At 53.6% G+C, this 27,690-nt stretch overlaps 13 protein-coding genes across 13 annotated transcripts; 5 read left to right on the top strand and 8 right to left on the bottom strand.

Annotated features, from left to right (window-relative positions):
* The first annotated feature begins 1,162 nt into the window (after nucleotides 1–1,162).
* Nucleotides 1,163–4,084, top strand: BKA58DRAFT_210304 (rab-GTPase-TBC domain-containing protein). The gene is made up of 2 exons (XM_046166033.1): nucleotides 1,163–2,695; nucleotides 2,755–4,084. Exons 1-2 carry the CDS (start codon nucleotides 1,207–1,209, stop codon nucleotides 3,693–3,695), a joined length of 2,430 nt encoding a protein of 809 aa, XP_046023370.1. The 5' UTR covers nucleotides 1,163–1,206; the 3' UTR covers nucleotides 3,696–4,084.
* Nucleotides 4,085–6,027: 1,943 nt separating this feature from the next.
* BKA58DRAFT_319986 (IGR protein motif-domain-containing protein) lies at nucleotides 6,028–6,753 on the bottom strand (the record flags this gene model as incomplete). Its single annotated transcript, XM_046167743.1, has 1 exon — nucleotides 6,028–6,753. The coding sequence occupies one exon, from the start codon at nucleotides 6,751–6,753 to the stop codon at nucleotides 6,028–6,030; it is 726 nt and encodes a 241-aa protein (XP_046023369.1).
* Nucleotides 6,754–6,917: 164 nt separating this feature from the next.
* On the top strand, nucleotides 6,918–8,219 carry BKA58DRAFT_430644 (WD40-repeat-containing domain protein). Its single transcript, XM_046173068.1, has 2 exons — nucleotides 6,918–7,267; nucleotides 7,321–8,219. The coding sequence occupies exons 1-2, from the start codon at nucleotides 7,045–7,047 to the stop codon at nucleotides 8,190–8,192; spliced, it is 1,095 nt and encodes a 364-aa protein (XP_046023368.1). The 5' UTR covers nucleotides 6,918–7,044; the 3' UTR covers nucleotides 8,193–8,219.
* Nucleotides 8,220–8,305: 86 nt separating this feature from the next.
* BKA58DRAFT_210273 (uncharacterized protein) lies at nucleotides 8,306–10,434 on the bottom strand. Its single transcript, XM_046166032.1, has 2 exons — nucleotides 9,860–10,434; nucleotides 8,306–9,810 (listed from the first exon to the last, which is right to left on the bottom strand). Exons 1-2 carry the CDS (start codon nucleotides 10,238–10,240, stop codon nucleotides 8,419–8,421), a joined length of 1,773 nt encoding a protein of 590 aa, XP_046023367.1. The 5' UTR covers nucleotides 10,241–10,434; the 3' UTR covers nucleotides 8,306–8,418.
* Nucleotides 10,346–11,363, bottom strand: BKA58DRAFT_210253 (uncharacterized protein). Its single transcript, XM_046166031.1, has 2 exons — nucleotides 11,031–11,363; nucleotides 10,346–10,869 (listed from the first exon to the last, which is right to left on the bottom strand). The coding sequence occupies exons 1-2, from the start codon at nucleotides 11,095–11,097 to the stop codon at nucleotides 10,451–10,453; spliced, it is 486 nt and encodes a 161-aa protein (XP_046023366.1). The 5' UTR covers nucleotides 11,098–11,363; the 3' UTR covers nucleotides 10,346–10,450.
* A 727-nt stretch (nucleotides 11,364–12,090) lies between these two features.
* On the top strand, nucleotides 12,091–12,803 carry BKA58DRAFT_403565 (uncharacterized protein; the record flags this gene model as incomplete). The annotated part of the gene is made up of 2 exons (XM_046171795.1): nucleotides 12,091–12,285; nucleotides 12,339–12,803. 2 exons carry the CDS (start codon nucleotides 12,091–12,093, stop codon nucleotides 12,801–12,803), a joined length of 660 nt encoding a protein of 219 aa, XP_046023365.1.
* Nucleotides 12,804–12,867: 64 nt separating this feature from the next.
* Nucleotides 12,868–15,903, bottom strand: BKA58DRAFT_388482 (uncharacterized protein). Its single transcript, XM_046170662.1, has one exon. It carries the CDS (start codon nucleotides 15,501–15,503, stop codon nucleotides 13,191–13,193), a length of 2,313 nt encoding a protein of 770 aa, XP_046023364.1. The 5' UTR covers nucleotides 15,504–15,903; the 3' UTR covers nucleotides 12,868–13,190.
* Nucleotides 15,904–16,787: 884 nt separating this feature from the next.
* Nucleotides 16,788–17,296, bottom strand: BKA58DRAFT_210175 (uncharacterized protein). The gene has a single exon (XM_046166030.1). It carries the CDS (start codon nucleotides 17,195–17,197, stop codon nucleotides 16,895–16,897), a length of 303 nt encoding a protein of 100 aa, XP_046023363.1. The 5' UTR covers nucleotides 17,198–17,296; the 3' UTR covers nucleotides 16,788–16,894.
* Nucleotides 16,924–19,378, bottom strand: BKA58DRAFT_388479 (uncharacterized protein). The gene is made up of 3 exons (XM_046170660.1): nucleotides 19,180–19,378; nucleotides 18,970–19,092; nucleotides 16,924–18,824 (listed from the first exon to the last, which is right to left on the bottom strand). Exons 1-3 carry the CDS (start codon nucleotides 19,198–19,200, stop codon nucleotides 17,397–17,399), a joined length of 1,572 nt encoding a protein of 523 aa, XP_046023362.1. The 5' UTR covers nucleotides 19,201–19,378; the 3' UTR covers nucleotides 16,924–17,396.
* Nucleotides 19,379–20,205: 827 nt separating this feature from the next.
* BKA58DRAFT_403562 (ERV/ALR sulfhydryl oxidase domain-containing protein) lies at nucleotides 20,206–20,945 on the bottom strand (the record flags this gene model as incomplete). Its single annotated transcript, XM_046171794.1, has 4 exons — nucleotides 20,206–20,250; nucleotides 20,315–20,483; nucleotides 20,544–20,672; nucleotides 20,740–20,945. The coding sequence occupies 4 exons, from the start codon at nucleotides 20,943–20,945 to the stop codon at nucleotides 20,206–20,208; spliced, it is 549 nt and encodes a 182-aa protein (XP_046023361.1).
* A 235-nt stretch (nucleotides 20,946–21,180) lies between these two features.
* Nucleotides 21,181–22,956, top strand: BKA58DRAFT_388476 (aminotransferase). Its single transcript, XM_046170659.1, has 4 exons — nucleotides 21,181–21,446; nucleotides 21,518–21,550; nucleotides 21,704–22,464; nucleotides 22,512–22,956. The coding sequence occupies exons 1-4, from the start codon at nucleotides 21,410–21,412 to the stop codon at nucleotides 22,800–22,802; spliced, it is 1,122 nt and encodes a 373-aa protein (XP_046023360.1). The 5' UTR covers nucleotides 21,181–21,409; the 3' UTR covers nucleotides 22,803–22,956.
* A 209-nt stretch (nucleotides 22,957–23,165) lies between these two features.
* Nucleotides 23,166–24,578, top strand: BKA58DRAFT_210139 (uncharacterized protein). The gene is made up of 5 exons (XM_046166029.1): nucleotides 23,166–23,493; nucleotides 23,544–23,558; nucleotides 23,637–23,689; nucleotides 23,744–24,315; nucleotides 24,370–24,578. Exons 1-5 carry the CDS (start codon nucleotides 23,412–23,414, stop codon nucleotides 24,452–24,454), a joined length of 807 nt encoding a protein of 268 aa, XP_046023359.1. The 5' UTR covers nucleotides 23,166–23,411; the 3' UTR covers nucleotides 24,455–24,578.
* A 358-nt stretch (nucleotides 24,579–24,936) lies between these two features.
* BKA58DRAFT_403559 (glycoside hydrolase) lies at nucleotides 24,937–27,158 on the bottom strand (the record flags this gene model as incomplete). Its single annotated transcript, XM_046171793.1, has 2 exons — nucleotides 24,937–25,161; nucleotides 25,233–27,158. 2 exons carry the CDS (start codon nucleotides 27,156–27,158, stop codon nucleotides 24,937–24,939), a joined length of 2,151 nt encoding a protein of 716 aa, XP_046023358.1.
* Nucleotides 27,159–27,690: the final 532 nt, after the last annotated feature.

Here is a 27,690-nt window from a genome sequence, read left to right as displayed (position 1 = left end):
CACTAGCCCATGTGATGCTACAGCGGCGTTCACGCTCGCGCGGCAGTAGAGAGGCAAAGATTGTGCAGGGCGTCATTTCGCGGCGCCAGCTTCAGTGGTACGTGTGGCTAAGCTTCCGTGTTGCACAGCAAGTGGATGCACGATCTGCGATTTGGCTAGATCGTCTCCACGGTTTGCAAGATGACATGGCGGGGCTCGTATTACCGGTTTCCAACAAATGCTAATTGAAGGGATAGGCTGGCTTGTAGAGCTTTTCAGACGGTGTTTCAGCGCAAGCAGACGCAGCATCGCGCGCTGCTAGCCTGGCTGCAGACATGTCTCTCGGCAGCTCGCATGTCTGACATGGCGGAGAGACGCATGCTGGAGGAGGCAATAACTTGGCATTGAAAGCTTAATACGCTAACAAAAGCGGGTTCCAGAGATAATGCAGTGGCTAGGCATAGAAAGAAGATGTTGGGAGGTGCAGGTGTGGATGCCTGTGTGGTGACGGGATAGGAACTCGGGAAAAGCAAGCTAAGGATCTGTGGCCGGGGGCCCACGCTGAGCGCCCACGTTTAGCGGCGGCATGTGGGCACGACTGCAAGCCTTGGGCCTTGGCTGCAGCGCTGTCGGGAGTGACGGATGGACCGCAGAAAGGATGATGTCGTTATTCGTCTTTTTCTTGCATATTGCAGCGCTGGTAGTATTGAGGCAAGGCGCGGTAGTGTATAGGCGGACCACTACTTGCTCCTGATAAGCATCGCGTTAAGCAGGCGACAGCAGATGACAGCACGCGATTGGCCCGCAGAAGCTGGTATCGTAATGTCAAGCGTACATGCGACGGCTGGGACACCAACCCCATCCCAAAGAAGCCGGGGTCGACTATGCAGGCTCTCAGCAGATGGACAGCGTCGTAAAACGCCATGCTAGGCGCATTGAACCAGGGTCGGGCTGGAGAAGCATACCTGCCTCAGTCGGCGCCGTATTGGTTTTGCGGTTTCAAGCACGATTGCATCTCACATGTTGCCAAAACCTCGCCCTTTGCTCCCATGCCAGATCCCATTCCCAACGTAGAACCGACGGCTGCTTGCAATTAAACTCGACCAAGGCATCTTGCGCCGCTGACGGGTCCAGAGCACCGCGAGGCCCACCACTGGAGTCTATCCCTGTCCCCCGACATCAGGGGCTAGCGCGAGTTCCGCAAATTGCGTCGCCGAATCGACCAAGATGCCGGCGGTGCAACATCACCAGCGACTGCCTCCTGTCTACGAAGCGGGCGATAGCGAAGACTGCGACGCCGACGTGCACTACATCTCGCAGGCAAAGTCGCTGTACATTATTTCCGCGCATAGCTATGTGCCTTCATTAATCAAAGCCCCTTGCGACCGCAACGACAGCTGGGCGAACCACCACCGACTGCCTCACCGCATTGGCACACCACTCCGCATCGATACGCAGCGAAGACCGCCCCGACCGCTCATGGCCACCCTCACCTACGCCCACGATGCCCAGCAAACGTTTGGCGCTCCGCCCGGCAGCCCGCCTGACCTCACAAACTCAAAGTCGTCCAAGTCGTCGAGCATCCACTCGTCCACCCTGCTAGACTTCATGGGCACGACGGAGAACCTCTCGCACTTTGAGGACATCAACCTCGACGAAGCATCAGGTGGGCCCTCCTCCTTCCCCATGCCTGCGAGCCCGTCTAATCGCGTTCTCTTCGAAGCCCCGCGAGCCTCGCTTTCCACCAGGAGCCTCCAGCACTCGCACTCGGCCCACTCCTTCCGCGACCTGACGGGTGCAACCAAGCAAAAGTACCCGAGCCTCAAGGGCCAGGTCAACCACGCCGTACGCCAGCAGGCCCAGCTCTCCGCCCCCGGCAAGCAAGCTAGGAGAGGCTTCACCTCGCCCTCTGTCCCCTCGCTCTCAAGCCTGAGCCTTGCCGCGCCGCAACGCTCCTCGCGCTCACCATCTCCGTCAAACACACACAAGTCTGCTTCGGGACCCCGCACATTATCTCGCAAGAGCTCGCGGAACGATGTCTTGCCGTCCCCGGGCTTGGGCTCCAGGAGGCAGTCGTGGCAGGACTCCAAAAGAAAAACTGTAAAAGAAAGGGAGGCAGAGTGCGACGATGAAGACGATGAACTCCCTGAGGATGCTGTCATCTGGAATGTTCCCATCTCGCCGCGCCCCACTCAGGATCGGTCGCCGGCGTCCTGGACTGGAGAAAGTCCGCCATTAATGTCACCACATCCTGGCGTCTCTTCGTCTTCGAGGACATCTCCCGCGCCCTCTGCGTCGCGCGTCTCCCAGCGAACCCCCTCACCCAACGTTTCTAGCAGGGGCGTATCTCCCCAACCCGGGACACAGCAAAACACATGGGCCGAGACGTACACCGCGTTAGATACCGACGCCAAGTTGATCACAGAGAAGCTAGAGGAGTTCCAGTCTGAGTTTGAGCGGAAACAGGAAATTTCGAGGCAGCAGCCCGGTCTTACGCGTTCAGCATCTATGAGCCAGCCAGAGCCAAAGAGCAAAAAGCCCGCACTCCCGCCTGTTCGCAAGAGCGATCCTCTGATCGACCCTTTCCAGCCCTCAGTTGAGAAACAGAAGTACCTCTCGCGCACCCGACCTTCATGGCTCCCACCCAAGAACCCCAAGGAGGAGAAGAAGCACCTCAAGGAGTACCAGCGCATGTTGGCTCGTATTGAGGAAGCTGGTAAGTTATCTGCGCCTTCCAAGACTCCATCTGCAACAACAAATGACTAACAATCGCAGAACGTCTCGAGGCTCAACGCGCCCAAGAGGAAGCGCTGGCTCGTGAAAAGGCCAGCCGCATCAAGGCTGAATACTGGTCGAGCTTACTGCTACCAAATTGGGCCACCGAGATGACCAACTCCGAGCTACGTGCCTCTCACAGGAAGATGTGGTGGAACGGAATTCCCCCACGGTTGCGAGGCCAAGTCTGGCAGAAAGCGATTGGAAATGACCTCGAGGTCACAGAAGCGACCTACAACATTGCCTTGGAGAAAGCACGCAAAGAAGTAAAGACACATGGCCACGAAGCGCTCGGAGGCCGCTATGTCTACATTGTCGAAAGCACCCAAGCAGTATTCCCCGAACTCAAGATGTTCGCCGCACGAAGCTCGCAGGCTGCAGAGGACGAGCAGCCGCTGCATCGGGACCTTGTCGATGTGTGCCTGGCCTATTCGATGTACCGCCCAGACATCCCACACTCAAGTTTCGACATACACCACATCGCCGCATTGCTCTTATTGAACCTTGCCGCGCCGCAAGCCTTCGTCACTCTGTCCAATCTGCTCAACCGCCCACTACCACTGTCCTTCCTCATCCACGACCAAAACGCCATACACGCCGCCTACTCCACAACACTGCACGTTCTGTCGAAGAAAGCGCCTAGTCTGGCCCAACGGCTAGAGACGCTACGAGTTGAACCCAGAGACTACCTCTTCCACACACTTGGCTCACTGTTCTGTGGTCGTCTAGGCGTTGAGCACGCGGCGCGCATCATGGACATCTACACCATCGAGGGCGACAAGAACGTCCCACGCGCTGCCGTCGCTATACTCAGTATACTGGAAGGCAGCTGCATGGAGGGCGAAGCAGCGCAGGTTGCGAAGACACTTCGCGAGAAGAAGATTGAACTTGATGTGGACGAGTTCATGAACAAGGTGTTTGAAGCGGGCAAGAGCTCGTAGACTGATACCGTACATAGTCTTGGTGTTGGTTGATAGCAGCGGCAGTCAACAGAAAGTATTAATACCGTATCGTACAGTTGAGACAGAAATAATCGACCTATTGCAATAATCGACCATGGAAGAGAAAGAGAGATAAGAATGAGGGACACCAGAAAAAAGATCGACGATATACGAAGACTCATGCAGCGCGACTTGGAGCTGAATAACAACAACATTTACCTGTTATTTCCTATCATCTTTGCATATACAACCGGCGTTTTCGACTTTCCCTTGCGTCTTTGCATACACGGAGTTTGTTACTTTCTTGTCTCGTGTGAACCATGGAAAGGCTCGTTTTGCGCCATACAATCAATCATATTTCCTTATCTATCTTGTATATAACAAACGCAACTACTCTTAGACGATTGGGAGGAAGCGAAAACCGGGTAGGTGAGTAGCTGAGCTTAGAATCTATAATCGCACAACAAGTATGGTCTCGATCTTTCATTGTTGTATGTGCGAGACTGGTTGAGTTGTGTTTACTGGAGTGACCCCTCTTTTCACATGTCGAGCCCAATGGCGGGGGAAAGTTTATGTTAGTGGTAACGGTAACGGTGACGATAATGGGCGGGAGGCGTTATTGTGGCGTAGCTGATGGGGTGGGAAAGGGGAGTCCGGGAACTAAGGCTTCTCGGCTCTCGTATATAACGGGTGCGGGAGGGGCTTACCTGCATAGTGCTATGTTGCAATCTCCGAATAGATACTATCTGCTCGAGGCGTTTTTGTGGCCGCTGCTAGGTCATGGAATGTTGTGCGTTGTGTATTTGTGTTGCTGAGAGCTGGCTTTGGTATAGACATCTGGATGCCTCGGTCCGTGATCCACAGGTGGGCAATGGGATGACATGTTAGACAAGAAATATAATTTGGATAGAATATTTGAGTTCCCAAAGCAGCTATGGGTGATATGAAATGTGTTGGTATCATGATGATTGGAAGACACATTGTCGCAGGGTGACTCGTGGTTTCGGGAATATGAGGTGGTATTTGTTAAAACTTGCCTACGAACCACTCTTGCGAGATGAGAGAAGAATTGCGTAAAGAAATTCTCTTGGTACAACTTCGGGCGTTTCCTCCTCCATTGGGATGTTGCAGGTGAGGTAAGAGCAAGACGCAGGAACGAAGTGGCGCTTGTGATGAGGACTAGCGTCATGGCCACCTGCTGTCATAGATCAAGGCAGGCAACCACAACAAAAACACTCAACTTCAACCTACGAAATTTTCTCGCGTACTCGCAAACCCCCTGCTTAATAACACATTCACCTGATGTGCGGCACTCGCTTGGTCGTTCCATTCCAGCCATCATGCAGCTGCGTTCACAGCTGCATTTCGCATATCGGGTACTGGGGAATGCGCATGCATGTCACCTCACTTGGATGCAGGAGATAATGACTAGGCAGCACAACGTCCCTCTCACTAAGAACCTGGTACGTGTGCTCTTGTAGACCCTTCCTTCATTCTTATCATCCAGGATGACACGACGTGCTTCATGGCCTAATCTCCCACGAATGCGCCTCTATAGATACTTCGCAGCAGAGAACCCGGATGCGTGGTCTCAGTGTGCGAAAGCTTACTGTCTGAGATGTTGCCGACTTTTCAAGTCTTAATGTACACTTCGAGGTCTAGTTTGTTAACTTGGAAGCAGGACTTTTGTTCAGGGACCGTGTCGTGTTGCGCCATCGCGATGCTACATCTCTATCCTGATACGTGTTCGAATTGTCCAGCAACTACCGTGGTTCCAGTCATGGCTTGAGCTCGTTGTGTTGACAGGAGCTGCTAATGGAGGCTAGAAAACTTGAGGACTCTCAAAGTACAGTATCGGCATGCACAACGGTATGCGCTTTTCCGTTTTCCGTAAACGAACCATTCATGGCGGGAAAAGAGTGCGAAGAAAGCTTTCCCGTGCTCATCTTCCCTCTGTCATAACGACATCGCCTATAGTAACCCATGCAAAGATCCTTGAAAGGGAAGTAGGCACTCGATCAACATCGGGTTTGAGAGGATTGGAGCTGTTGGGAGAGAGCAAGGACTCCCAGGGTAGCGGTCGTCCGGGTCACTTAGCATAGGGGACTATGTCCATACTACCTTTGACTTTTTGGGCTGCTCCAGCGCCAGCTTCTCTGCCTCTTGAGATTGGGGCGAATTGTCAGATAGTTCTACTACGGCTGAAGCCCCTACCCCGGGTCATCCATCCTGCCAATGGCTGGTCTTCTGACGTCGTACACATAGACTTACGTATAATAACATTCATTGTACAAGAATCGGTATCTACTGCTCCATGTCCTAACACTTAGATCTACCTCGCCTTCTCCTTGTTCTCGGCCGCCCTTCGCTTCGCCCGTACCTCTGCCTTCCTCCTCTCTCCACCATCGACCTTGTGCCCTCTCCTTACTTCCCAAATACCCTCTTGCAGTCGTATGCGTGCTCGTAGACCTCCGCTTCCCTTGACTGGTTCCACAAAGCTGCCCTTGATCGTCTTCGCACCCTTTACGATAACGCCTTGCACCTTGGGTAATGTCTCGACGGGCTCGACTGGTGCTTCAGCACCGACCGGTACATTAACAACCAGCTTCCTCGTACCCGGATCATGTGTGGCCGTCGCAGCTGCGGAGCGGGGACTTATCGTGTTGCCGAGTTGGGGATTTGGCGGTACTGGTGCCTCAACAACCTTCAACTCTGCTACTCCGTCTTGAACGTGCTTGCAGTCTCCTCCAATTCCATACTCCCCGTTCCTGTACTTCTCCCGCCATTGTAAGAGATAACGTCTTGAGCGTGCTGGCTCAACGCCGAGTTCCTTCAGTTGCGGTGATGTGAGTGTGAAGAGGGCTTCCCAGGACGGTATCTTAGTTGCGTGTGCGGAGAGGCCGCGACCAATTGCGCTGAGGAAGGCGGTGTGATCGGGAATGAATGGTATCGGTTTGGGCACCGGGCGCATGGGAATTGAGTGCTGGAGGTTTCGTACGCATGTCTTCGGTATTGACACTGCGGATGTCGCATTGAGAAGCGGGCGCCTGAGGATCATGATGGCGGTTGCTGTGACATGGTTAGCATCTGTATATGTATTCCAGATTGGCATATATCATACTGTGTCAAGAATTGCCCGTCGCGTAGCAAAACCCCCAATTCGCGTTGATGTCGAAGCTGCAGTCGCCGTGATTTTCGGGAAAGCCAAGACGACGCTAACACCCGCGGCATCGCAGCCATCCAGCAGCCCCACGTCACCAAGTCTCCCAAAGCTCCACAGCTTGCAACCCAAAACACCAATTGGCAGTAGTAGAGAGTCTCCTATTGCACGCCTACCCTCATATCCACCATGTCCGGCCCCGAAGTCCACCACCTCTTCCACCATCCCATTGCGGACCATTCCTTCTCCGCCGACCGCCAGACGCTCGCTGTAGCCCGCGAGAACAACGTCGACCTCTTCCAGAAGACGGGCAGTGGATACAAACTCAAGGATGAGCTCACAGGTCACGACAAGACAGTTACCGGTGTAGACATTGCACCCAACTCTGGCAAGATTGTGACTTGCTCGCAGGGTAAGCTCGGAGCTATCTGGTGGGCTGGAGCAGGCAGCTAATGCAAGTGATAGATCGTAATGCCTACGTTTGGGAGCCGTCGCCGCAGGGATGGAAGCCTACATTGGTGCTCCTCCGTATCAACCGCGCCGCTACCTGTGTCCGCTGGGCACCCTCCGAGACCAAGTTCGCAGTGGGCTCTGGTGCTCGTTTGATCCCCGTCTGCTACTTTGAAGAGGAGGACAACTGGTGGGTCTCCAAGCACATTAAGAAGCCCATTCGCTCCACCATCACCTGTGTCTCCTGGCACCCCAACTCAGTTTTGCTCGCCGCAGGATCTACCGACGGACACGCTCGCGTGCTCTCTTCCTTCATCAAGAACGTGGACGCGCGTCCGGAGCCCTCGGCATGGGGAGAGCGCCTCCCATTCAACACTATTTGCGGCGAGTACTTGAACAACACCGCAGGTTGGGTCCACAGCGTTGCCTTCTCTCCCTCGGGTAACGCCCTTGCATTCGCATCCCACGACAGCACCCTCACCGTCGTCTACCCGAGCGGCCCCGAACAAGCTCCCCGCGCCATCCTCAGTGTCAGCACTCAAGTCTTGCCTTTTATGTCGCTCTTATGGAGCTCTGAGGATGAGATCATCGCTGCTGGATACAACTGTGAGGCCTACCGTCTGAAGGGTGACGAGTCTGGCTGGCAGCTTACAGGAAGTCTGGAGGCTAAGAGCCGACCTGGTCTTTCGGATCAGCGTGAGGAGAGCGCTTTGAACATGTTCAGGCAGATGGATCTCAAGGGCAAGTCGGGCACGGATGACACCAAGCTCAAGACTGTGCACCAGAACACCATCAACACTATCCGAAGCTTTGAAGAGAGCGGAAGCGGTATCACCAAGATCAGTTCCACGGGTGTGGATGGAAGGGTTGTTATCTGGACTTTGTAGGCACAGACTTCCAGTGGGTCAGGTTGTTGAATAGAAAGATCAATTGCCTCGCACATTGCCAGCGAGAGTGGAGTAGCATCTAGCAGCTCGGATATCAAAAAGAAACTCTGATCCCATCTACACGAATACTTTATATCGTACATGGCCCCACACTTTTCTCGTACACGGCTACGTATCTCGTAGTGAAGGTGAACGCGCCATAAACGCCTGTGCAACACTTCGTCCCTCAGCCAAAGCCAGGGAAGCCCTGTGCGTTGAAGTCAAGTGGTACAGTGGGCGCTGGTGGAACACCCGTACCCATACCCTGTGTCGTCTGCGCATCGTTCAAGAACCAAGACCAATCTTGATCAATATCCATGGGCATATGTTGCCACGAGAAGTTGTTCGTCGGCAGTGGGAAGTTGTTCATGCTGTCATCGTTGATCTGGGAGTTGAACGTGTCTCCTGCAGCAGCGCCGGTCGCCGAAGCATCATCTGCGTTGAGGTTGTTCCAGTTGTAGAAGCCGTCGTACGATACAAAGGGCGAGGGGTCGGTGAAGTTGAAGGCCGAGGTACCGGTACCTGCGGAGACGGACGTCTTGGGAGTGACATTAAGCGATTGTGTGGGCTGCGAGAAGACGTCCGAAGACGTCCGCGACGGCTTCTCCGACGTGGGTGTGTAGAGTTGTGCCGATGTCCCTGGGGACCTTGAGCTCCCCATGCTGGGTGAACGACCAGGAGGGGCTGGGCCTTTTTTGACTAGTTGGCCCCCTCTCTTGATGGAGATGGTACCAAAATATGGAATAACAAAGTTGGAATCTCCGGTGCACGTTTCGTCTAGCTCGTTGCTTGTGCCCTTGAACTTCCCCATCATCTTTTCGAGCACCTCGGCGGACTGAGCGGCGACTTTGCCTCCCTTTTCGCTTGATGCGCGGCGGAAGATGTCGATGCTTACTTCGATGAGGCGTACGTCTTCTTCAATCTCTTTTGGAGTAGGCCCGCTGCCTGAAGATTGGGAGACGATGCCAAAGTTGAGTAGGCCGATTTGGATAAGAACTGCAGCTGTGAAACCGATGAAGTCGATAGCCTTGCACTCGTAGAGCGGCTGAATGTGTCCCATTCGAAGAGACTGGTACAGCCGTAGTACTTCTCGTGAGCCGTTCAGGCATGCAGTTTTCGAGTATGAGAAGCGTGAGTTCGATGCTGCTTTGAGCATGAATGGCAGATGCAGGTACACACGGATCTGATGGAAGATAATCTGACCCATGATTCGCTCTCGCAGTTCTGCTGCATTCGTCTCCGCGTCGGCGAGTAACTCCGTGTAGTTCAACCATGCCGGATCGAACTTCTTCCACAGGTCTTCCAGTTCTTGGTCGAGCTGCAGTGCCCAGGCGAAAGACTGTTCGGCGACTCCCTGGTTTCGATCGATGACCCTCCCTGCAAGCTGTGAGAGCTTCGTGATACCGACCAAGGGATGGATGTATGTGCCGTCGCCAACATCAGGCATCGTCAGGTCGCAATGCGCGTCAGTGACACCGTATGGAAGACCCAGTAAGAGAGATAGGAACCGGTCGCCGTGGTACAAAGCCCACCAGATGCTTTCATGTGGTGCAGAGGATGTGCGCTTGCGGTGCAGTCCCTTTCATGGGTTAGTCATAGCTCGGCAGTTTGTGACAGTATGGACTTACCATGAGCTGTGCATACATCAAGCCCTTTCGATATGCGATCCAAGCTCTTCGTGGTTGACCTACATCCGCGTACCATTTGGACTTCAAGATGAGACACTCCAGGCCCTCCAAGCTTGCTGCATACTCATCATCGGACAGGAACCATCGGTCCACAGCCTCGATGTAGCGCTCAACATCGTCGTCATCTTCCGATGAACAGATTCCGACTGACAAGACAACAGTAGCAATAGCGCCAATGTTACCAGTCGTCAAGGCTTGCGCAGCAAATTGAGGCAGTGTTTGCTCAGGACCGGAGGTGCCACTGCATTTTCTCCGCCATGTCTGCCACCAGTCACTGTTCGAGTTTAGAAGTTTGGTGAGTTGATCGTAAGGCGGTAGCATCGCAATCAAGGCTTGCTTGCATTTCTCTCGTTTTGCGGAGTGCGCGATGGTGGCTCCAGCAGCTATGTCATCGTCGTGTCTGTTCTCTATAGTATACCGATCGTCAGCCGCTCCTCCAGGCTTTGGTGTTGATTGCTCCAAAGGGCAATTGCGGGCCTTCGCTTGCGCTTCAGCATCGTTGAGCTGTAGACAGTAAGTATCAGATAGAGCTTATAGTATTGAAATACATACTGCATCTTCGAACACAGAGAGGATAGGTATGTGATGACCACGGTCTGAAGCAGCCCGCTGATTGTTCGGCAACTGAAAGATGTTGGACGAGGCCCCTGATGAAAGAGGAGTCGGTGGGAAAGTATCCTTGTGGTAAGTAGTAGGCGCTTTTGGTGACGAGGTGTCGGCTAAGCTCTGACTTTGACTCCGGCTTTCTGACTTGACGGTTTTGTCTTCTAGCAACGTGTCGACCAAGGCTTCCAGTCGTGATACTCGCTCACGGAGATTCTTCCTGTGGTCGACAATGACTTCCGGGTTGGCATGTTCTTGGTCGATGCACCTGCTGCCGCGCGCGAAGCATTCTGAACAGACATCCGGGTTGTCGGGCTGGAAGATGCATCGGATCTTGCGGCGACGGCCTACGCTCCATCAGAAAGGTCCACAGTATAGCAATAATGAAAGATAGAGTAGAAGTGAATGTTGGCGTAATGGTGCACGGGAGAGAGAAGAGTAATAGTGATGTGTAGCAGTATGGTGTAGAGTGATCATTTAACCTAAGGCAATAACTGGATTCACATACATTCGAAGCAACTATGCGTACCCTTACGCATCTTTTTGCGTGTCGGTAACGTCTCCTCCTTGGGCATCTCGATTCGTTGTGTTCCAACCACCCAGATCGCACGAACCTAGCTCTTGCGACGAATTCGTCCGGACTCGGCTCTGCACGGCGCACTCCGGATCGCGGAAGTTGATGGATGTATTATCGCGTCCGCAACTTGTTCTGGCAAAAGCAAACGGACCCAGTTGATGAGAAATAAAGAGGCTTCAGTGGTAGCAAGAAGTCAGACGTAAGCTGCTGGCAGTGATGGGGTTTCAAAGCAAATCGAGGAGGTTCGGACGGTCTTTCGTCCGTTAGGTCCGTGTATTAGGTCAGCGAAGGAAGCTGAATAATGCCCGCTTAACGGCCGTACAAGGACTACTGCTGACCACGGAAACTTATAGTAGGCCAGGATTTCCAGGCAACAATGTTATCTCGCGTTTGCGGGCTCTCGGGGGTTCGGTCGAGTCGGAGATCCTTGACACCGTTCCCCATTTGGCGAAGTATGCGAAGAACGATGCGAATAATCTCCAGGTGTACGAACAGCGGTTAGCCGGAGGCTATGCTAATGCTTAAGTCGATCATGAAACGTAAAGTTTGCGGGTAATATCGTATGATGCGACTTGGCCGTAGTCGCGACCTCGATAATGCATGCGTCGCAATACGCGTATATTACCCCACGGGAGTCCCCGCGACCCTTGCTCACGATATAAACCTCTGTTCGGGAGGAGATGGGTACGCTGTCGATGGAAAAGTCTGGACCCATTATGACATCGTTTTCGAACGCTTGCGTGGAACGCGGTTGGGCGCAGGCTAGCAAGCCCTATGAATAGTAGGGCACCACACGTCATCCGTAGCCTGCCGCATCATACCTAGCAAGATCACCGTCTTACTGCCCATCTTTCCAAACCCAACGCTCTAACCAAAAGGATATACGGGCCCTGTTACACAGATGCTCAATATGGCACCTTGATTGAGAACACTGGATGAACATTTCTCACTCTACTATCAATTGGCTGCAGCACGCGTTCTGCTGAACACCATGTCTGCAGCACACGACTTCCGTCATAACCAGCATCTTCCACCGAGCCCACCGCCCTCACCCCCATCTACACGACGGAGACACAAGAAGAAGAAATCCGACCCATTTGAGGAACTTGCAACCACACCAATACCTTCGCTGCCGTCTTCTCCAGCAAACGAGCTGGACGACGAACATGAATCACTTTTGACACGAGTAAGCCAATTCCCACGACGAATCTGCTCTTTCATCCCTAACAAATCTCAAAGATTATCTTGACACCTGTATTATTCATATCCTTCCTCCTCTCCCTTTTCCTCGTCAACTACCGCAATCGCGCCCGCCGCACCGAAGCCCACTCACCCGGCTTCTCTCTCCTCACCTATCTTGCCCCGTCCAGCTGGCTCGATCCAGAACCCTACCAAGACCCCGACGATTCAACATGGGGCCGAAGAGGAACCATCGGACACGTGGAGCCTCATGACGCTATAGGCCCGCGGCCTGACGAGCAAGGCGAGGAGAAGCCCAAGAAGAGGAAAAAGAACAAGTCATGGCATCTGAATAGGAAGATTAGGAAAATGGCCAAGTTGGAGATAGGCGATGCGCTTGAGATGCGGGGGCGCATAATTGTGGTTATGCTTGTAGTGTTGGGATTGACGTGTGGCATGTTGTGGATGGGTGTCAAGTGGACTGTTGTCTCGGTATCGGGCATGATGTCTGGCGAGAAAGCGTGATTACTAGAACGAGATGACCGTTTTCGAATAATAATACGCATGATGCACGAAGCGCCAGGAAGTTTTGTTACATGTCTTGAATTGTCTAAACCTGGACTCCTGCTCCGGAATAACCTAAGAACTATGGCAAATTACGGGAACGCCAACAGAGGCCGTCAAGAGGTCGTTTCATCATCAAGATACAGTCGTGAGCGCATTACTCGTGAATGAAGAAAGAAGAAACGCCAATGCGTAAACGAAGACCATGTACAGTCGTCTAAGAAAGAAGGGTATCGCAGCCTTTTCAACGCCCAGCATAACTTGAGAGCCACCTCACCATGCGCTCGAGCAGAAAATGAGCCAAAGATCAGGGAGCAACGAAAGAGATAAGAAGCAGTAGTCGGGGTATCAATGCTTGAGAGTGAAGAGGCGCGCGACAAGCCGATCGAAGAAGTACCCCATGTCGGCATCTCGTCTCTTCTCTTTAGCTTTCTTGATCAGGTAGCTAGATGTGTCCTCTCTCTTGATAGCCTCGCGCAAGCTTTGGATAAACACATCTTCTGGCGTGCCCGTCTGGTGAGGCTGTATTGACTCGCCCTCCCAGTCCGGCCTGAGTCTAGCGTGGCAGCCAGAGAAGCACGCGATGTAGAACTCAAGTAACTCCTTGACACCATGATCATCGACCTCTACATTTTCTTCTGTAGTAGATGAGCGTGTGGTGTCGTAGCGGGTGTGGTACGGCAGCTTCGTGGCATGGTAGTGGATAGATTCTACCGTCATCAGAACAGTGATGAGAACAGCTAGGGCGATGGGCCATTCATCGCAGTTCTTGTTTAAGAGAAGTTGCTCTAGTGATGTGAGTACATCTTTCATCAAGCTGAGGGCAAGACCAGGCATGATCGCACCGAACTGCGAGCGGATGAAGCAAGGTGTGGGAGTCAGGTCCTTGGGTATGTTCATCGTACTGCGGATGACTTGTTCCAACATGGGGCTCTCGGGGCGTGATGGCAGTGTTATGTCGCCGCCAATGTGAACAAGTACGAGAAGCTTGAGCGCTTGGTGAAGTATGCGGTAGTGAGGAGATTTTGTTGAGAGGGATCGTGAGAAGACGTAGATGTCGCGTAGAATTCGAAGCGGCGAACAGTATAGCGGGAAAGCACGGAAGTGATGCGCTACCAACAGCGACAAGTGGGAGTCAAGGGTTTGCGTTAGTTGGAATTGCGCATCAGCTGTTAGTACAGCTGGAAGGACAGCATGCTTGTGCGGTGAACCACTATGAGGCTGTGGTGGCCATGAGTAGATGATGTGTTCGTGTACCAGAGGAGCGTCGTCGTTTAGTTGTACAGCATATACTGAGACAGGGAATGTTGGACCGAAGCCGAAGTTCAACGGAACAGTGTAGGTGACGTCTTTTGAGATTTGGAATCGGCCAGCCGGAACGAACGACTCCAAGGGTCGTGCGGTTGGATGCCACCCGAGATGGTCAGAGAGGAATGCCGCGGAAAGATCAATGAGCGTATGGTCCCGACACGGATGGTTGACAAGATCACCTTTGTAGTGATCGAGACAAGCTCTGCACGGAGTACCAGGATCGCACTTTTCTTTCCGCCGTTGACAATTGGAGCAAGCGCCAATAATGCGCATCAACGCTGCATGCCGGCGCTGCTCAGCAGTGAGAGCTCTCTTTCGTCCCTTTAGCGCTCTTCCCGGCATACCCTCTGTGCTAGTTGGGGCCAGCCGATTGGTCAATGGATTGGGTTGGTAGGATACCCATCCGTAGGCGTCAGAAGTGGGAGATGGAGTAGAGGCTTTACGGCGAGAGAGCGAGGCGCTTCTGGACAGTGCAACACTACGAGGGTAACGTGAAGTGCCTGGTGATACCGAGAGCATAGGAGGAGCTCTTCGTGCTGATACAGACGCTGTAGCTCGATTGTTGACGCTGTGTCCACGTGTAGTATCCGGGATGGCGATGGCTCTGCTACGACTGTGTAGATCATACTCGCCATCTGATCGCCGATAGGATGGCGGCATCGAACTGTAGCTCTGTGAGAAAGATTGAGGGATTGCGATAGGCTCGACTTCTGATCTGCCACCGTCGTCTTCTGCAATAGGTTCGATGATCCGTGGCTGTTCTGCCCATGTACCAACGTTCGAAAACAGCCTGGAATGCCTCATATCCAGACCGCTGAAGGAATGGGATGAGTCTGCAACATGAGGATTGAACACCGTTTCAGCCGTGCTCTCGAAAGACCCTGCCGATGAGGTGAAGGTTTCTGGGATACGCTCATATCGTGTGTCCAGAATGGGTGAATCGCTGATGGTTCCTAGCGGTGACAGGAGACTGTTATCGCAGGCACCGAACGATCCGAAGTACTGGCTATCTGCTTGTACGACGAGCGGGGAAGTGGATATCGTGTCAAAGGACATAGAACTGCCATGCACTTGTTCAAACGAGGACTGCCCATCTAGGATTGATGGTGGGGCAGACACAGTATACTCGAGCGAAGGCGGTTCATCGACGATTGAGGGCGGCGCTGAAACCAGGTACGCAGGCTCAGAGGTATAGCTTTCCGATAGTTGGTGGCCTGCAACGTAGCTGCGCTCTTGAGTGCCCGTGTAGTTGGTCTCCCCTTGGAAGAAAGGGTCGTACAATTCGTCGTCCCAGGCAACGAGATCCTGCCAGCTTTCGTTCGGTGAATCCACGTATGGGAGGCGAGACATACTTTGGGTTGGCGGTATCGCGCGTTAGGCTGAAGGGTAGGGTGCAAGCGAGGCTGGAGCAAGACCGTAAAGATCACCCCTTCGCTGGGGGTCTCATGCGATGAGCGACGACAGATGAAAGTGTGGACAAAACTGAATGTCAGAGGCTTTCACTGTAGGCTGGTGTCTGCGTAACATCAATCGATGCCTCCAGGCTGAAAGGTGGCCAAAGTTATATTCCACGCGCAAGCTGGGGCAACGTTGGGGTGCTGCGGCTGACTGCGCGAACTTGACTGCCTTGCATCAAAGGCCACCAGGGCAATTGACGAGTAGTCGTGAACGGGCTTATCACGTTGTTGCTGTTTATTAGTCAATGACTGGGACTTATTGTAAACGGCCGCAGGCGGTTGGTGCTGGAAACTTTGCGTCGATGGTATGATGTCTTAGGGCTGGTCGGCAGTGCCATCTGACCATGCGCGGGCCTGCAGCATGGCGGCCGGTCAACTCGATCTGTGATAGCCCTGTCACCGTGCTTTGCCGGCTACGTCTCCCCGCTGTGTACTATGAAATGGAGCTCGAATCAGAGCTTGCAACGTGAGCACTCTGCGACGCAGAGCCAGCGTGTCGGCTTTACCCATTTGCGCGAATTTGGTAGACCATGTCTAAAGAGGCAGGCTTCTGGAAAAACTCCGCCCCATCGTGGCTGTGGACGATGGGACTAGTTTGATCCACTCCGGCCGTGCGTATGCCTCTCTGTATACCAGGGCGTTGTTACACATTCTGTCTCTTCGACATTTCGACGAGGAGGAGGTAGGTGCTACGTCTCCAGGGCTGTCAGACACCGTGGTGGGGGTTGCAGAAGGGCCACTGTCTTTCGTTGTTATGCAGAGGCATCTGAGCAGGCTGAGGGTAAAGCCTACGTTTGCCGAGCTGGAGCAACAACTTGACCCTTTTGGGGAGACGTCAGTTGCTACTCTCTCGCGCGACGGCAAGACTGCCGCGCGGGATGGAAAACCTCGGTTCAAAGGTAGCGTTCTTTGATGCCCTCCCCAGACTGTCGTGAACAGACAAGCCAGGGTCAAGCGAACATCTAGCCCTTCTAAGTAAACGGCATCTCGAATGGACGCACTATGTATTGCCAAGCGAGAAGCAGCCTGACGTGTTGCCTTGTATGTCGGTCTATCACGGCATGCCACCATTACCGAGCCGTTAGAAGAACTGCGCCTTACGCTGTCCCTGCGCTAGATAGTGCAGTAGTATGTACTTGTATGCATGCACTCCACTCATACAGATGTGTAGCTAGCGAGCCTCACTCTTCTGCCGTATTTGCGGCTCTGCGCATTCACTTCCCCTTCTGCTCGAACACGATCCTGACCTAGACTGCCCTTCGCGACGGTCAATGCAAGAACCTGTCACCAAGATCGGACGTGAGGCGTGAAAATGCAGTAATGTTGACATAATTCATATTGAAGGACCCAACGCCGAGGGACGGAGCGGGTCCAGCCCAAGGGAGTATTAGGGCAGGTGATTTGGCCAAAAGATACCAAAACAAGCAACGCAAACAGAAGACGGCCGTAAGAGTACGTATATGCGAACAGTAGGACATACGAATGTAGAAAGTACAACAGGAGGAACCAAGTCCAGAACAAGACATGTACGAGTACATGCATACCGAGCCCACCCGAAACAACCGTTGACTTGACGTCGGGTATCATCTAAAAGGAAGAAATATGTGAAGCAGACTGGTATCGTACAAAGGCCGATCGCCAAACTACTCCGAGCCTCGACGAGGCTCTTTTCTCCCCAATTTTGTCAGACATCGATCATGTCGTCAGATCCCTGACTGGGTGTCGGATCAGAACAGGACCACGCGCGCATGCGGATGATGATGTCCAGATCCGGATCCCCGTCTAGTCAGGAAGCCTCGGCGGGAGCGAAGAATAAGACGATCTCGCCTCTGTCGTTCCTTCTGAGGCGCAGGTCCTTCCAGAGCTCTTTCTCCTCTTCCGCCTTGGAGGGCGCACGATCGCGCTGCTCGGAACGCTCGCGATGGTATCGTTTCAGAGCCTTGTTGACACTCATACCGCGCTCAGAGTCTGGTCCCTTGGTGATGAAGGACATGAACAGCCCCGCGCGCGCATCGAAGTCTGACGAGGCATGTGCGACGTCTCCACTAGGGCGCACAATGAGCTGGCCTTGACCATTTGGCTCCGGGGAGTTTGTTGGCGAACGGTGGTACTCAATGGCCTTCATGGGCTTGCGCTCTCGTGGTGCTGGTGACACAGAGGACGAGTATTGGCGGCGGCGGATGCGACGAACCTCCGTGGTAGAATCTTCCCGCTTCTTCTTGGGCCTGATCTTCACAAGAGCAGTGTTGGCCTTGCGCTCCTTACGCTCCTTGAGCTCCTTTCGGTCACGATCGCGGCCTCTGTCCTTCTCCTTCTCCTTCTCCTTCTTCTCTGCTTGCTCGCGTGCCTTGATGTCAGCCTTGCGCTGCTTTGTTTGTTCTGCCTCGTATTCTCGCTGCGCGCGCATAAGAGCCTTGGAGTTGCCCTGCTTAACGCGTTTCATCGGGCTCAAAGGCGAGTTGACGTAGTCACCTGAGTCATCTGGCGAAGGTGGGAACTCAGGGCGGGCAAGGAGTCTGTTCAGTCCTCCAGTAAGACCAGAGTGGAGCATCGCGGGGGCATCGGCCATTGTAGTATCCCTTTCCTCTTGGGCGCGGATGGCCGACATATCGAGTTCGCTGGGCGAATTGCGCTTGCGCTTGCGATCGGTCTTCTTCGACGTCGTCTCCACATCGGTATCGCCCGACTTTGTCCTGTTGTGCTTCGACTTGGGAGCAGGCGTGGCGTACGAGTCGTAACGCTCACGGGAAGGGCGAACTTGCTCAGTCCCGTACGAGAATCCGTTCTGTGCGAAGGACTCGTCGTCATCGGCTACCTGGAACTTCATGACGTCTGCGATTGCGGGCAGGTACTGCTCGTCGTATGCGGGCGGCTGACTGTCTTCGAGCATACGCGCTTCATCGATGTGCGTGGTCGTTCTCGGAACATTGGGCGTCGAGGAGGGGTCCAGGAAATCGAAGACATTGGGCGCTTCAATCGCGGCTTGCTCATGATAGCCTAGAGAATGCGCCGCTGGCGGAGGAGTGGGTGCGCGAGGCGGGGCATCCACGACTGCGACGGCGTTGCCATCGTCGCGCGCGTCTTCGACGTAGGCGTTGTGGGGAGTGAGTGCTTGCGAGTTGTCATGGTAGGCGCTGTCTCGCTTCTGCTGCGGACCCTTCTTCTTCTCTTTGTAGAGTTTGCCCTGGTACTTTTGGTCTTCGGTTATGCAGGCCTGTTTTACGTCCGTCAGCCACTTTGAACCATGAAAAGTCGAACATGGCGCAATGCGCAGTGCTGGCGCAAAACGTGCAGCGATCGCTACTCATTGTATTGACACGAGCGGATCGTCATATAGGGCAGGAGAAGTATATGCGTACCGTGTGGGATTTGTAAGAAGTTCCAGGGAAGTGCACCATGCAGTCGAGGCAGGTAAAGGACGCGCCATAGCATTGGTTGCGGTGGCCGTCAAGCTTCTTCTTTGTGAGGACGTCTCCACAGCCCTAGACCGTCACAGTCAGCATACAATGCATCTCTAGGCAGGGGCGCATGGTGGGGGAGGGTAAACATGGGACATGGGGCTCAAGTACCTCGCAGGAGAACGACACCATGATGGGAATGCGGGTTTCGATGGACAAGTAGCGGTGAACAGCTGGCAGACGGTCAATGGAGGAGAGGATGGAAGAGTCGGTGTGGGGAGGGGGCGCCGCGTCGTTATCACCCCTCGCTGGCCCAGGGAAGGTTTCAGTTGTTTGGGATACAACAAAAGTCGGTATAGCGCTAAGTTGCTTTGGGAACAGGCCCCTGTGACAGTGCGCGCCTCGCGACTATCCCGAAATACATCAACTGACCGCGCATCGCAGCTGCAGCCCGTTAGCGCCTGCGAATGGCTGCACTTGAGCCACGCGCCCGCCGAACTGGTGGGCTTGGTGGGCTGCCCATGGCCATCTCTCAATGGCTCGCCGACCTGGAGCATCGCCGTGCCATGACGCACTCGTATCACACACGGTCCAGAGGGGCACAGTGTCGCAGGTAGAGTACTATGCTTCGTTCTACTGTCCTTCCATCATGCTCGATAAGGCTATCTGTCTGGCGCACATCTTGCCTGCGTGGCTCTCCTCGCGACAGGGCTGCTCCTGTCCGAAGGCTGATCTCTCGAACATTCATTCGCTAGAGTATGCTAGGGCAATTTCGAGTCCGGTTTACATCCCACCACCACCAAAGCCACTGCGAGACACTGCCGTGTGAAACCCCGCCCACGATCTCTGTGATCTGCCGGGAAGTCCGGAGCTGCTCCGTCGATATCTTTCAGCTGTCGTCTTGACTATTGGCTTATTGGCTCCCTCCCAAGTCGCGAGCAGCCATTTGCGGCGTAGCAGGTACCCGCAAATAATGCTATCGTGACCAAGACGCGACCCGTCTGCGCAGCGCAATGTCTCGGGCATTACGCATCAAGTCCGCTGCGCCATCCAACCCCAACCTGCATGCAAACACATCCTGGATGTTTCAACATGGGGCTTTTGCGGTCGTAAAGGATACATTGTCAAGTGTATTCTTCAAGGCGACGCGCTTGCCTGCTGATCTCTCTGCCGCTCTAGCGCTTTATAACCCGGGTCTCATGCAGCTGTGTCTTTGTTCGATGTCGGATCGTCGTCTCCACACTGGATGTTGGTGTAGGCGGTCAGTACATGTCTCACATGTGGTTCGTACAGGAACAGTACTTACACCGCAATCATACGCGTCGCCTATATCTTCGCAGTTGAACTCCGGCTTTCCCAGCCGCTTGTTGACGATGTTGTGTACGTAGCAACCCCACATAGCAGCCGCTGTCCGTGACGAGACCTGGGGAGGGTACTTGGCAAGTACTTGTCCGAAGTGCTCTGCGCATTCTCCGCTGAAATCTCAGTCAGCGCGTGACCTCTATGTATTGAACGCCGAGTAGTGTAAGACATACCAGGGGTATAGGCGTTGGAACAGGTGTACATATGACCGCAGCGCCTCTTGCTCCTCGTCGGTAGGGCTTTCGGGGAAACGAGCGAAGGTTGTGTGTAGAACTTTCCACGCGGCGCGACCAAGTTCTGCCCTGCATTTGCTTGTTAGCCTGCCTCCTGTGTTGTGTATGGTGCCCGCGCAGGCCGTGATGCACCTACTTCACCGTCGCATTCTCTAGTTTTGGCGCGATGGCATGTCCTGTGAGCACAGCTTCACTGGTACGGCCTAGTTTCTTCTCGGTCGATGGCGATGCTAGGTGTGCTGGTGTCACTTTGTAGGGTCCTACTAGAATAAATGAACAGAGGGCGAACACGATTAGGGCAAAGACGACGAATCTAGCCCGGAGGCCAGTAATGCGGATCATTGTAGAGTAGGTATACTAGTTCTCTGAGACGAGGAAGCGATGTGTTAGGGTGGCAGGAAGCGTTCCATGGTTCACGTAGGATGTGAAAGGCTGTCGTCCATGGCCACGCACTCGATGCCTCAGATAACGCCAAGCATTGGGGCTTCGCAGCATCACGCCCGAGTGGTCCCACCACGCGCGGGTAATCTGCAGGTACATCTGCGCAATCGAAGCTAGTTCGCATTGGAACAACATCTTCAGGGCTCTCTGCGATGGGAAATCTACAATTTGCGGCGGGTGGGCTTTTGATATATTGCGACGGCTGCCGGGGGATATTACCGGGCTACGTCATCCGATATCGCAGTAGGGCTGAGCTTACTGAGCCTCCGAAAGCGTTCAAAACTTTGGAATCACCAATTGACTGACCTGCATATTGACTCGCACCTCAGCACACGACACCCTAAACCACTTCAAATAAAATAACAATGTCAGACTTTCCTCCTCCACCAGTCGATACCATTGGTATGTCAATTGCTAACCCGGTCGTCGGGACGTTCCACACGCCGCAAAGACCCGCGCTAATTCAACCACAGACTGGAGCAACGTGGGCTTCAAGATCCGGGAAGGTAAGGCTTACCCTGTTCCGAATGACTTCAGCGCGTGGCTGCGTTCAAGTGTGGACGAGGAGGCAGAGTCTACCTCTGCAGCGTACTCTCAGCCCCACCATACAGTCATCTATATGAAAAAAACGCATTTGAACATCTCCTAACTTTGCAAAGTCGCTGGCCATGTTGAATCACACTACTCTAAAGAGACCGGGAAATGGACCCCTCCAGTCTTTGTCGAGGATCCATTCCTACGTATTCATGGTATGGCACCGGGCCTAAATTACGGAATGCAGTGCTACGAGGGCATGAAGGCTTTCCGTGCACCAAACAACACTATCAATATCTTCAGGCCGAACAAAAACGCTGAGAGGATGCAGCACTCAGCGTCTTTCATTTCCATCCCGGAGGTGCCGACAGACCATTTCCTCGCCTGCTGCAGTATGGCCGTGGGAATGAACGCGGCGTATGTACCGCCCCATGAAACAGGCGCCGCAATGTATATCCGACCACTGCTCTTCGGTAGCTCAGCGCAACTTGGCCTGAATCCGCCCCAGGAGTACACCTTCGTAGTCTACTGCATCCCGACTGGTGTCTACCATGGCTCAAACCCAGTAGATGCAGTCATCCTTGAGGACTTTGACCGCGCCGCGCCAGAGGGCACTGGATCGGCAAAGGTTGGCGGCAACTACGCTCCAGTATTACGGCATAGCGAGAAGGCGTACAAGGCAGGCTACGGCATCACCCTGCATCTGGACAGCAAGACAAGGAGCGTTGTTGATGAGTTCTCAACATCTGCCTTCATTGGCGTAAAGAAGGACGGCGAAAAGGTCAAGCTCATCGCATCCAACAGCAAGAACGTCATCCAGAGTGTCACAGGAGACAGTGTTCTCAGAATCGCCGAATCCTTTGGCTGGGAAGCCGAGTCGCGAGAGGTACTGCAAGCGTTCTGACAATGCGTACATTGAGCTAACAATTCCAGATCGCCTATGACGAACTCAAGTCCTTCGACGAAGTCCTTGCTGCTGGAACCGCGGCGGCTCTTGTGCCCATAAAATCCATCACTCTGCCTTCCAAGAACGACAAGTTCACATACGCAGAGGCACAGCAAGAACCAGGCCCAGCATGCAAGAAGCTCCTCTCAACCTTGAAGGGTATCCAACAAGGAAAGATCGAGGACAAGCAGAGCTGGTTGTTCAAGGTAGAGAGGCCAGAGCAGTTCGGAAAGCAAGACCGGGCAAATGGTGCCAAGATAGTTGGACAACTGCCTTAGAAAGACGTGTCAAACAAGGTTCAAGCGTATACCATATAAAAATCGCAAGAGTCCGAATGATCGCCACCAAAGTTACAACCCGCACATAGTTGAACTTTTACATCTACACGAAGGATTTGTGAATAGTGTGACGCTGATAAAAACAAACATGGATTACATGTCCGCTTTTGCTTTGTCCTATACTTAGACGTGACTGTTACAACCCAAACACCCGACAGCAAGACCACGCGCTTGAAACGAAGAAGACGATCACAACACTCGAAACGCGGAGCTTGCAACGGCAACCACTCGCGTTAAAGGTGTTGGTGCCCCAAGAGTATAAGTGCCGAGGCGGCCAGAACTATTTCCTCGACACCCCCACGCAGTCTAGCCCCATACGCATACGTCATCCCTGCTTTTCACCCGCAGAACCCACCTGCATCTGCATCATTCGAGCGCGCGTCTACCCAGCAGTGCAACGAGGCAGACACCCGACATCCCTACCCTTTCGCATACCCACGAGGCCCGAATCCTTGATTAGTTCGTCGGTAGTTACCGCCTCGCACAGAATAACTGGCACGCCGGTGCCACACGATCCCTCGATAGAGTCACATCGCAACCGGGTGCAACATGCCTGGATCGTTTTCGAGGATTCGCGACAAGGCGAGGCGCCACTTGGGTGATCCTAGTCCGGACGAGGCCTATCTTTCTTGTGAGTCTGCATCGACAGAGTGTAAGAGGGTGAAGACTGACTGAGAGTAGATCACGATGTGAGGGGTGTGTACGCGTCGCCTATTCCTTGACTTGCGCTCCCATGCGCTTTTGAACATTCGACAATCATACTGACGACTGCAGTGACGCGAGCCGATCTGGACAGTATCAAGTCTAATGACTGGCTTACGGACAATGTGCGCATACCACTTCTCCCCAGTACACCACAGTCACGGCTAACACATCAACAGGCAATCGCCTTCTGGCAAGAATACCTCGAGCGGGAAGAGCTCAACGCCTTCCCCAAAGCATCCATCGTCCTCCTCCGCCCCTCCATGTCCTACATGCTCATGCAAAGCGCCGAGCCCCTCTCCCTCAAAGAAGTCCTCCCAAACTTCAGTCACACGACCCACGTCTTCCTGCCGATAAATGACAACATCGACGTCACACAAGCCGAAGGCGGCTCGCATTGGTCCCTCCTTCTTGTCTCTATCATCGACGGCGTGTCCTTCCACTACGACTCCATGACCCAATCTAACGAGCGGGAAGCACGGAGTACGACTATGAAGCTGGAACAACTGTTGGGTAAACGACTGCGGTTTATCCCTATGAATGATAGCCCGCAGCAAGAGAACGGCAGCGACTGTGGCGTCTTCGTTTGTGTGCTCATGCGGCATTTACTGCTTAAGAGGCTGCTTCGGGCCGATGCAAGCAAGAAGGTTAGCATGAGCATGCGGGATGCACACATCAACGCGAAGGATGGACGGAGAACTATGCTCAAGGTCATCGAGGAGAGGAGAGACGAGGGCAAGCGGAGACGCTCGTAAGCTTCCCATGCCTGAGTACGACTATAGAGCAGAAGCTAACAGTTGTGCAGAGGAAGCCACTCGCCGTTTAGGAATCCCTCCGCCCACTCCAAGAGCCCGCCACGCATAGGCGACGAACAGTCGCAGGAGCGTTAGTACCCGCTGTGATTTGTATCGAAGGAATTTCCTTGCCGAGCCCTATGCGATGGAGATGAAGAACACAGCCTGTTCTCCTGTGTGAACATAGCACTACATACACTGCGTCCACGGTTATACATACGCGAGCGAGCGTAGGATACCCCTCAATCGGGAGACAGACTGAATGGGGTCATGAATTACGATTTACGTGTTTTATGTTTACGCAAATATACGAATTGTTGGCATCAGCACTGGAGTTGATAATATTAATGGAAATGCACATGATAGCATCTCTGCATCGCGAATTGGGCTAGGAATATATGCGCATTCGAGCCTATGTGCATGTCTAGTCTACGACAGATACCACTAACCAACGTGATAGCGCCACTCATGCATATACAAACGTGTCCAGACGCTTCCTTCCAAATCCCAAAGCCCACGAAACAAGGGCTGCGCGTTCTGCATGTTCCACAGAGTGCTCTAATCCAATCAATAGACATTTAAGTCGTCTTGTCTTCTGCCTTGGTTTCCACCGGCTTAGCTTCGCCCTTGGGCACAAGATTACCGTTGTCGTCCCGCGGTATACGTTCCCAACCCGTCTTAAACCTCTTCTTGCTTGCGTCAAAGCGAGGTAACGGATGCGCCTCAGTGTTCAGTACGATTTGGTCGAGAGGGAGGAGATCGTCGGGAGAGAAGAGGAGGTACATGTATTTCAGTGTCTCGGCCTGCATGGATGTGTTAGTAAACCCGTCCAGTACTCTTAAGAAAATTGCAGACGACGCGGAAAGGAACTTACAAGCCAGAAACTCTCCATGTTGTCTCGGGATGGAGGAGGTATCTTCGTGACATCACCGATACTGGAGAACCCGCCATTGTCCTCTACGATGGTGTGCTTGACAAAAGCTTCAAACATGTCCCAGCCCCATTCGCGGTAGATATCATCGCCGGTTATGCGCCACATGTACAGGAGTGACTCTACGGTTTCTGGCCGTTGGAGGTTATGCGTATCAGCTGGCTTGAGGTCGAAATCGCTCTTCCAGCCCTCGCCGTCGGGAACACTGGTGTCGAGCTCGGATTTGGACGTGAGGATCTCGGTGCGGTACATCTTGGGTGGGTCATCGAGCTGGAAGTATGCGATTTCAGGGGCGAGGCCTGTGGCGGTTACTTTGTACATGCCCATGCATGTCTTGGTAAGTTCGCGGGCGAGGGTTATGTCTTCTTCTTGTGCTTTGCCCCAGGTGGGTAGTTTGCGTGCATCGGCGAGGGGGATGCCGCCGGTTGCGGCGAGGGCGATGGTGCCTGGTAGAAAACAGACGAGGTGATCCATCTTGGGGTGCAGTTTGCCTTCGATACCGCTTGGCCGCTCTGCTAGGACAGTAAAGTGGCTATTCTTCGTGTACGTGAGGAGATGCTTCTTTGCGCCGTTGAGCGATTCGTTCCACATCTCTTGGTAGACTGGTTCTTGCTTCTGGGTCTGCAGGTACTGCTTGATAAGGTACTCGTAATAGCTGTCTCCACGGCTGCCCCATCGGATCTCGTTACCGCGGAAGGTGCCTTTGTCTGCGTAGATGAAGATGGGTAGGAGACCGTCTTTGGCGCCGTTGTCGTCCACGACTTTCATTACTTTCTCAGCCACATCCCAGTAGTGTGCCTCACCGGTGAGGAAGGCCAGGTATTTCATCTCGAGTTGGAGAGTAGTGGCTTCAGCGGTAGATGACGCACCACCGTCAGCGTGCGAGGCTTCGCCTTTGGCGTCTCTGAGGATCACACTGGCCCATGGCACACCCGAAGGTGACTCGTACGCGCCCATGAGACGATCAGCTAGGTCGGTAGCCTTCTCCAGGAAGAGGTCCTCCTCGTTCGAGTTCTCAGGCTTCAAGCCTGGAAGTGTCTCTTGCAAATAGTGTGCAGACAACAGACCACCAAGCATGCGTATAGTTGTTTCGAAGGTGTTGACGTCCTGTTTCTTGTCATAATCAAGACTCGTCGAGATCCATTGCCGCGCGTGAGTGAGTTCTCTGGTGAGATTCATGATCATGAGCGTATCGAGCGCGTCCACGATGATCCAGCCCAGACCGTTGGGCTCAGCCATGTATCGACCCTTCTTCGAAACGGGGTGGTACTCGTCGTAACCCCAGCCATGCTCCTCGTACGCGTTCCAACTCAGCAAGAAGGCGTCCTTGACTGCTTGTCTCCGCTTCTCCCAGTCAACTTTGCTCTTCTTTCCGGGAGCACTTCCGCCTATGTTTGACAACAAGCTCTTGCCCCTATCCTTCTCGTCTTGTACTGTGCCCACAGTTGTGCCTCCACCAGACCAGCCGAACCAGTAGAACAGCCCCAGCACGACCAGTGCTATCAGCGACATGCCCCTCTTACTCCGCAGGAAGCCTTTCCTTCCCCTCGCACCACCGCCATATCCATAGCTTTTCCCTGAAGGCTTGTCCTTATACATTGGCAAGCCCTTTTCGTTCCCCGGTAGTTTGCTCCAAACATTATCTTCAAACTTTCGTTGCGCGCTCTCGAAATTGGGTACGTTGCGCGGGATGGCGAAGGACATATCTGAGTCCTGGATCGCCTGTTTCGTGGCCTCGACTGCCTGCTTGGTCGATTCGACGGCTTGCGAGGCTTTCTTGTTGGCGGCGTTCTGGAGGACGGCGAAGGCGGAGGGTGTCTTGAATGCTGTTTTGCTGCGGAGGTTGAATGGGTCGCGTGTCGAGTTCATGAGGCAGCGCGACGCGTAGTGCTGATTAAACAATAGACCAAGCGGAGCGAGTGTATTTCACCCTTGCGAAGTCTGATAACTTGACATCTTGCTCCAAACTCCAATCGACTTGGGAAGCAATGCTCAAAGCGCCCTCTGACTCGCCAGGTGTTCATTGCTCACCCCCGACGCAGATAGCTTGGCTTGACAGGGGTCCGCATCTCAGGAAACCTCAGCCACAGCGGAGTTCAACGGGGAAGCTCCACCCTCACCTCAGCCTCGTTGCGACTCGCAAGCATCGCTCTTTCTTGTGGTACACACTGTATACGCGTATTTAGGCACAGGCACAACCACAGTCCCTTCCGCGACCCCAAATTTATCCCGCCACAATGAGACATATCAATGGTAACTGCGATGCGGCAATGTATCCTAGAAGTACTCGAACATTGTTCTCATGATCATCGCCTACCCTGCCGTATTTCTACGATTACCGCGTCTTGTCGTCATTGCTATTTACGCGTTACGTGATGGCGTCCTACACCAAGGACGAGAT

This window comes from Alternaria rosae (genome assembly GCF_020736505.1).
Source record: "Alternaria rosae strain MPI-PUGE-AT-0040 chromosome Unknown BKA58scaffold_7, whole genome shotgun sequence".
NCBI lineage: Eukaryota > Fungi > Ascomycota > Dothideomycetes > Pleosporales > Pleosporaceae > Alternaria > Alternaria rosae.
The sequence above is the reverse complement of the archived record's forward strand: the minus strand, read 5'-3'. Positions and strand labels throughout refer to the sequence as shown.

Bases quoted from the DNA above. Each gene is read 5' to 3' on its own strand.
- BKA58DRAFT_430644 (XM_046173068.1), top strand. From the start codon at position 7,045: ATGTCCGGCCCCGAAGTCCACCACCTCTTCCACCATCCCATTGCGGAC. The intron at 7,268-7,320 runs GTAAGCTCGGAG...TGCAAGTGATAG, and splicing joins GATTGTGACTTGCTCGCAGG to ATCGTAATGCCTACGTTTGG.
- BKA58DRAFT_388476 (XM_046170659.1), top strand. From the start codon at position 21,410: ATGTCAGACTTTCCTCCTCCACCAGTCGATACCATTG. The intron at 21,551-21,703 runs GTAAGGCTTACC...AACTTTGCAAAG, and splicing joins GGGCTTCAAGATCCGGGAAG to TCGCTGGCCATGTTGAATCA. The intron at 22,465-22,511 runs GTACTGCAAGCG...TAACAATTCCAG, and splicing joins GGGAAGCCGAGTCGCGAGAG to ATCGCCTATGACGAACTCAA.
- BKA58DRAFT_388482 (XM_046170662.1), bottom strand. From the start codon at position 15,503: ATGTCTCGCCTCCCATACGTGGATTCACCGAACGAAAGCTGGCAGGAT.
- BKA58DRAFT_388479 (XM_046170660.1), bottom strand. From the start codon at position 19,200: ATGGTGTCGTTCTCCTGCGAG. The intron at 19,093-19,179 runs GTACTTGAGCCC...GTGACGGTCTAG, and splicing joins TGGTGTCGTTCTCCTGCGAG to GGCTGTGGAGACGTCCTCAC. The intron at 18,825-18,969 runs GTACGCATATAC...GACGTAAAACAG, and splicing joins CTTCTTACAAATCCCACACG to GCCTGCATAACCGAAGACCA.
- BKA58DRAFT_210273 (XM_046166032.1), bottom strand. From the start codon at position 10,240: ATGCTACCGCCTTACGATCAACTCACCAAACTTCTAAACTCGAACAGT. The intron at 9,811-9,859 runs GTAAGTCCATAC...AACCCATGAAAG, and splicing joins TGATGTATGCACAGCTCATG to GGACTGCACCGCAAGCGCAC.
- BKA58DRAFT_210253 (XM_046166031.1), bottom strand. From the start codon at position 11,097: ATGCCCAAGGAGGAGACGTTACCGACACGCAAAAAGATGCGTAAGGGT. The intron at 10,870-11,030 runs GTATGTGAATCC...GATGGAGCGTAG, and splicing joins TACGCATAGTTGCTTCGAAT to GCCGTCGCCGCAAGATCCGA.
- BKA58DRAFT_210175 (XM_046166030.1), bottom strand. From the start codon at position 17,197: ATGATACCCGACGTCAAGTCAACGGTTGTTTCGGGTGGGCTCGGTATG.
- BKA58DRAFT_210304 (XM_046166033.1), top strand. From the start codon at position 1,207: ATGCCGGCGGTGCAACATCACCAGCGACTGCCTCCTGTCTACGAAGCG. The intron at 2,696-2,754 runs GTAAGTTATCTG...TAACAATCGCAG, and splicing joins GGCTCGTATTGAGGAAGCTG to AACGTCTCGAGGCTCAACGC.
- BKA58DRAFT_210139 (XM_046166029.1), top strand. From the start codon at position 23,412: ATGCCTGGATCGTTTTCGAGGATTCGCGACAAGGCGAGGCGCCACTTG. The intron at 23,690-23,743 runs GTGCGCATACCA...ACACATCAACAG, and splicing joins ATGACTGGCTTACGGACAAT to GCAATCGCCTTCTGGCAAGA. The intron at 24,316-24,369 runs GTAAGCTTCCCA...ACAGTTGTGCAG, and splicing joins GAGGGCAAGCGGAGACGCTC to AGGAAGCCACTCGCCGTTTA.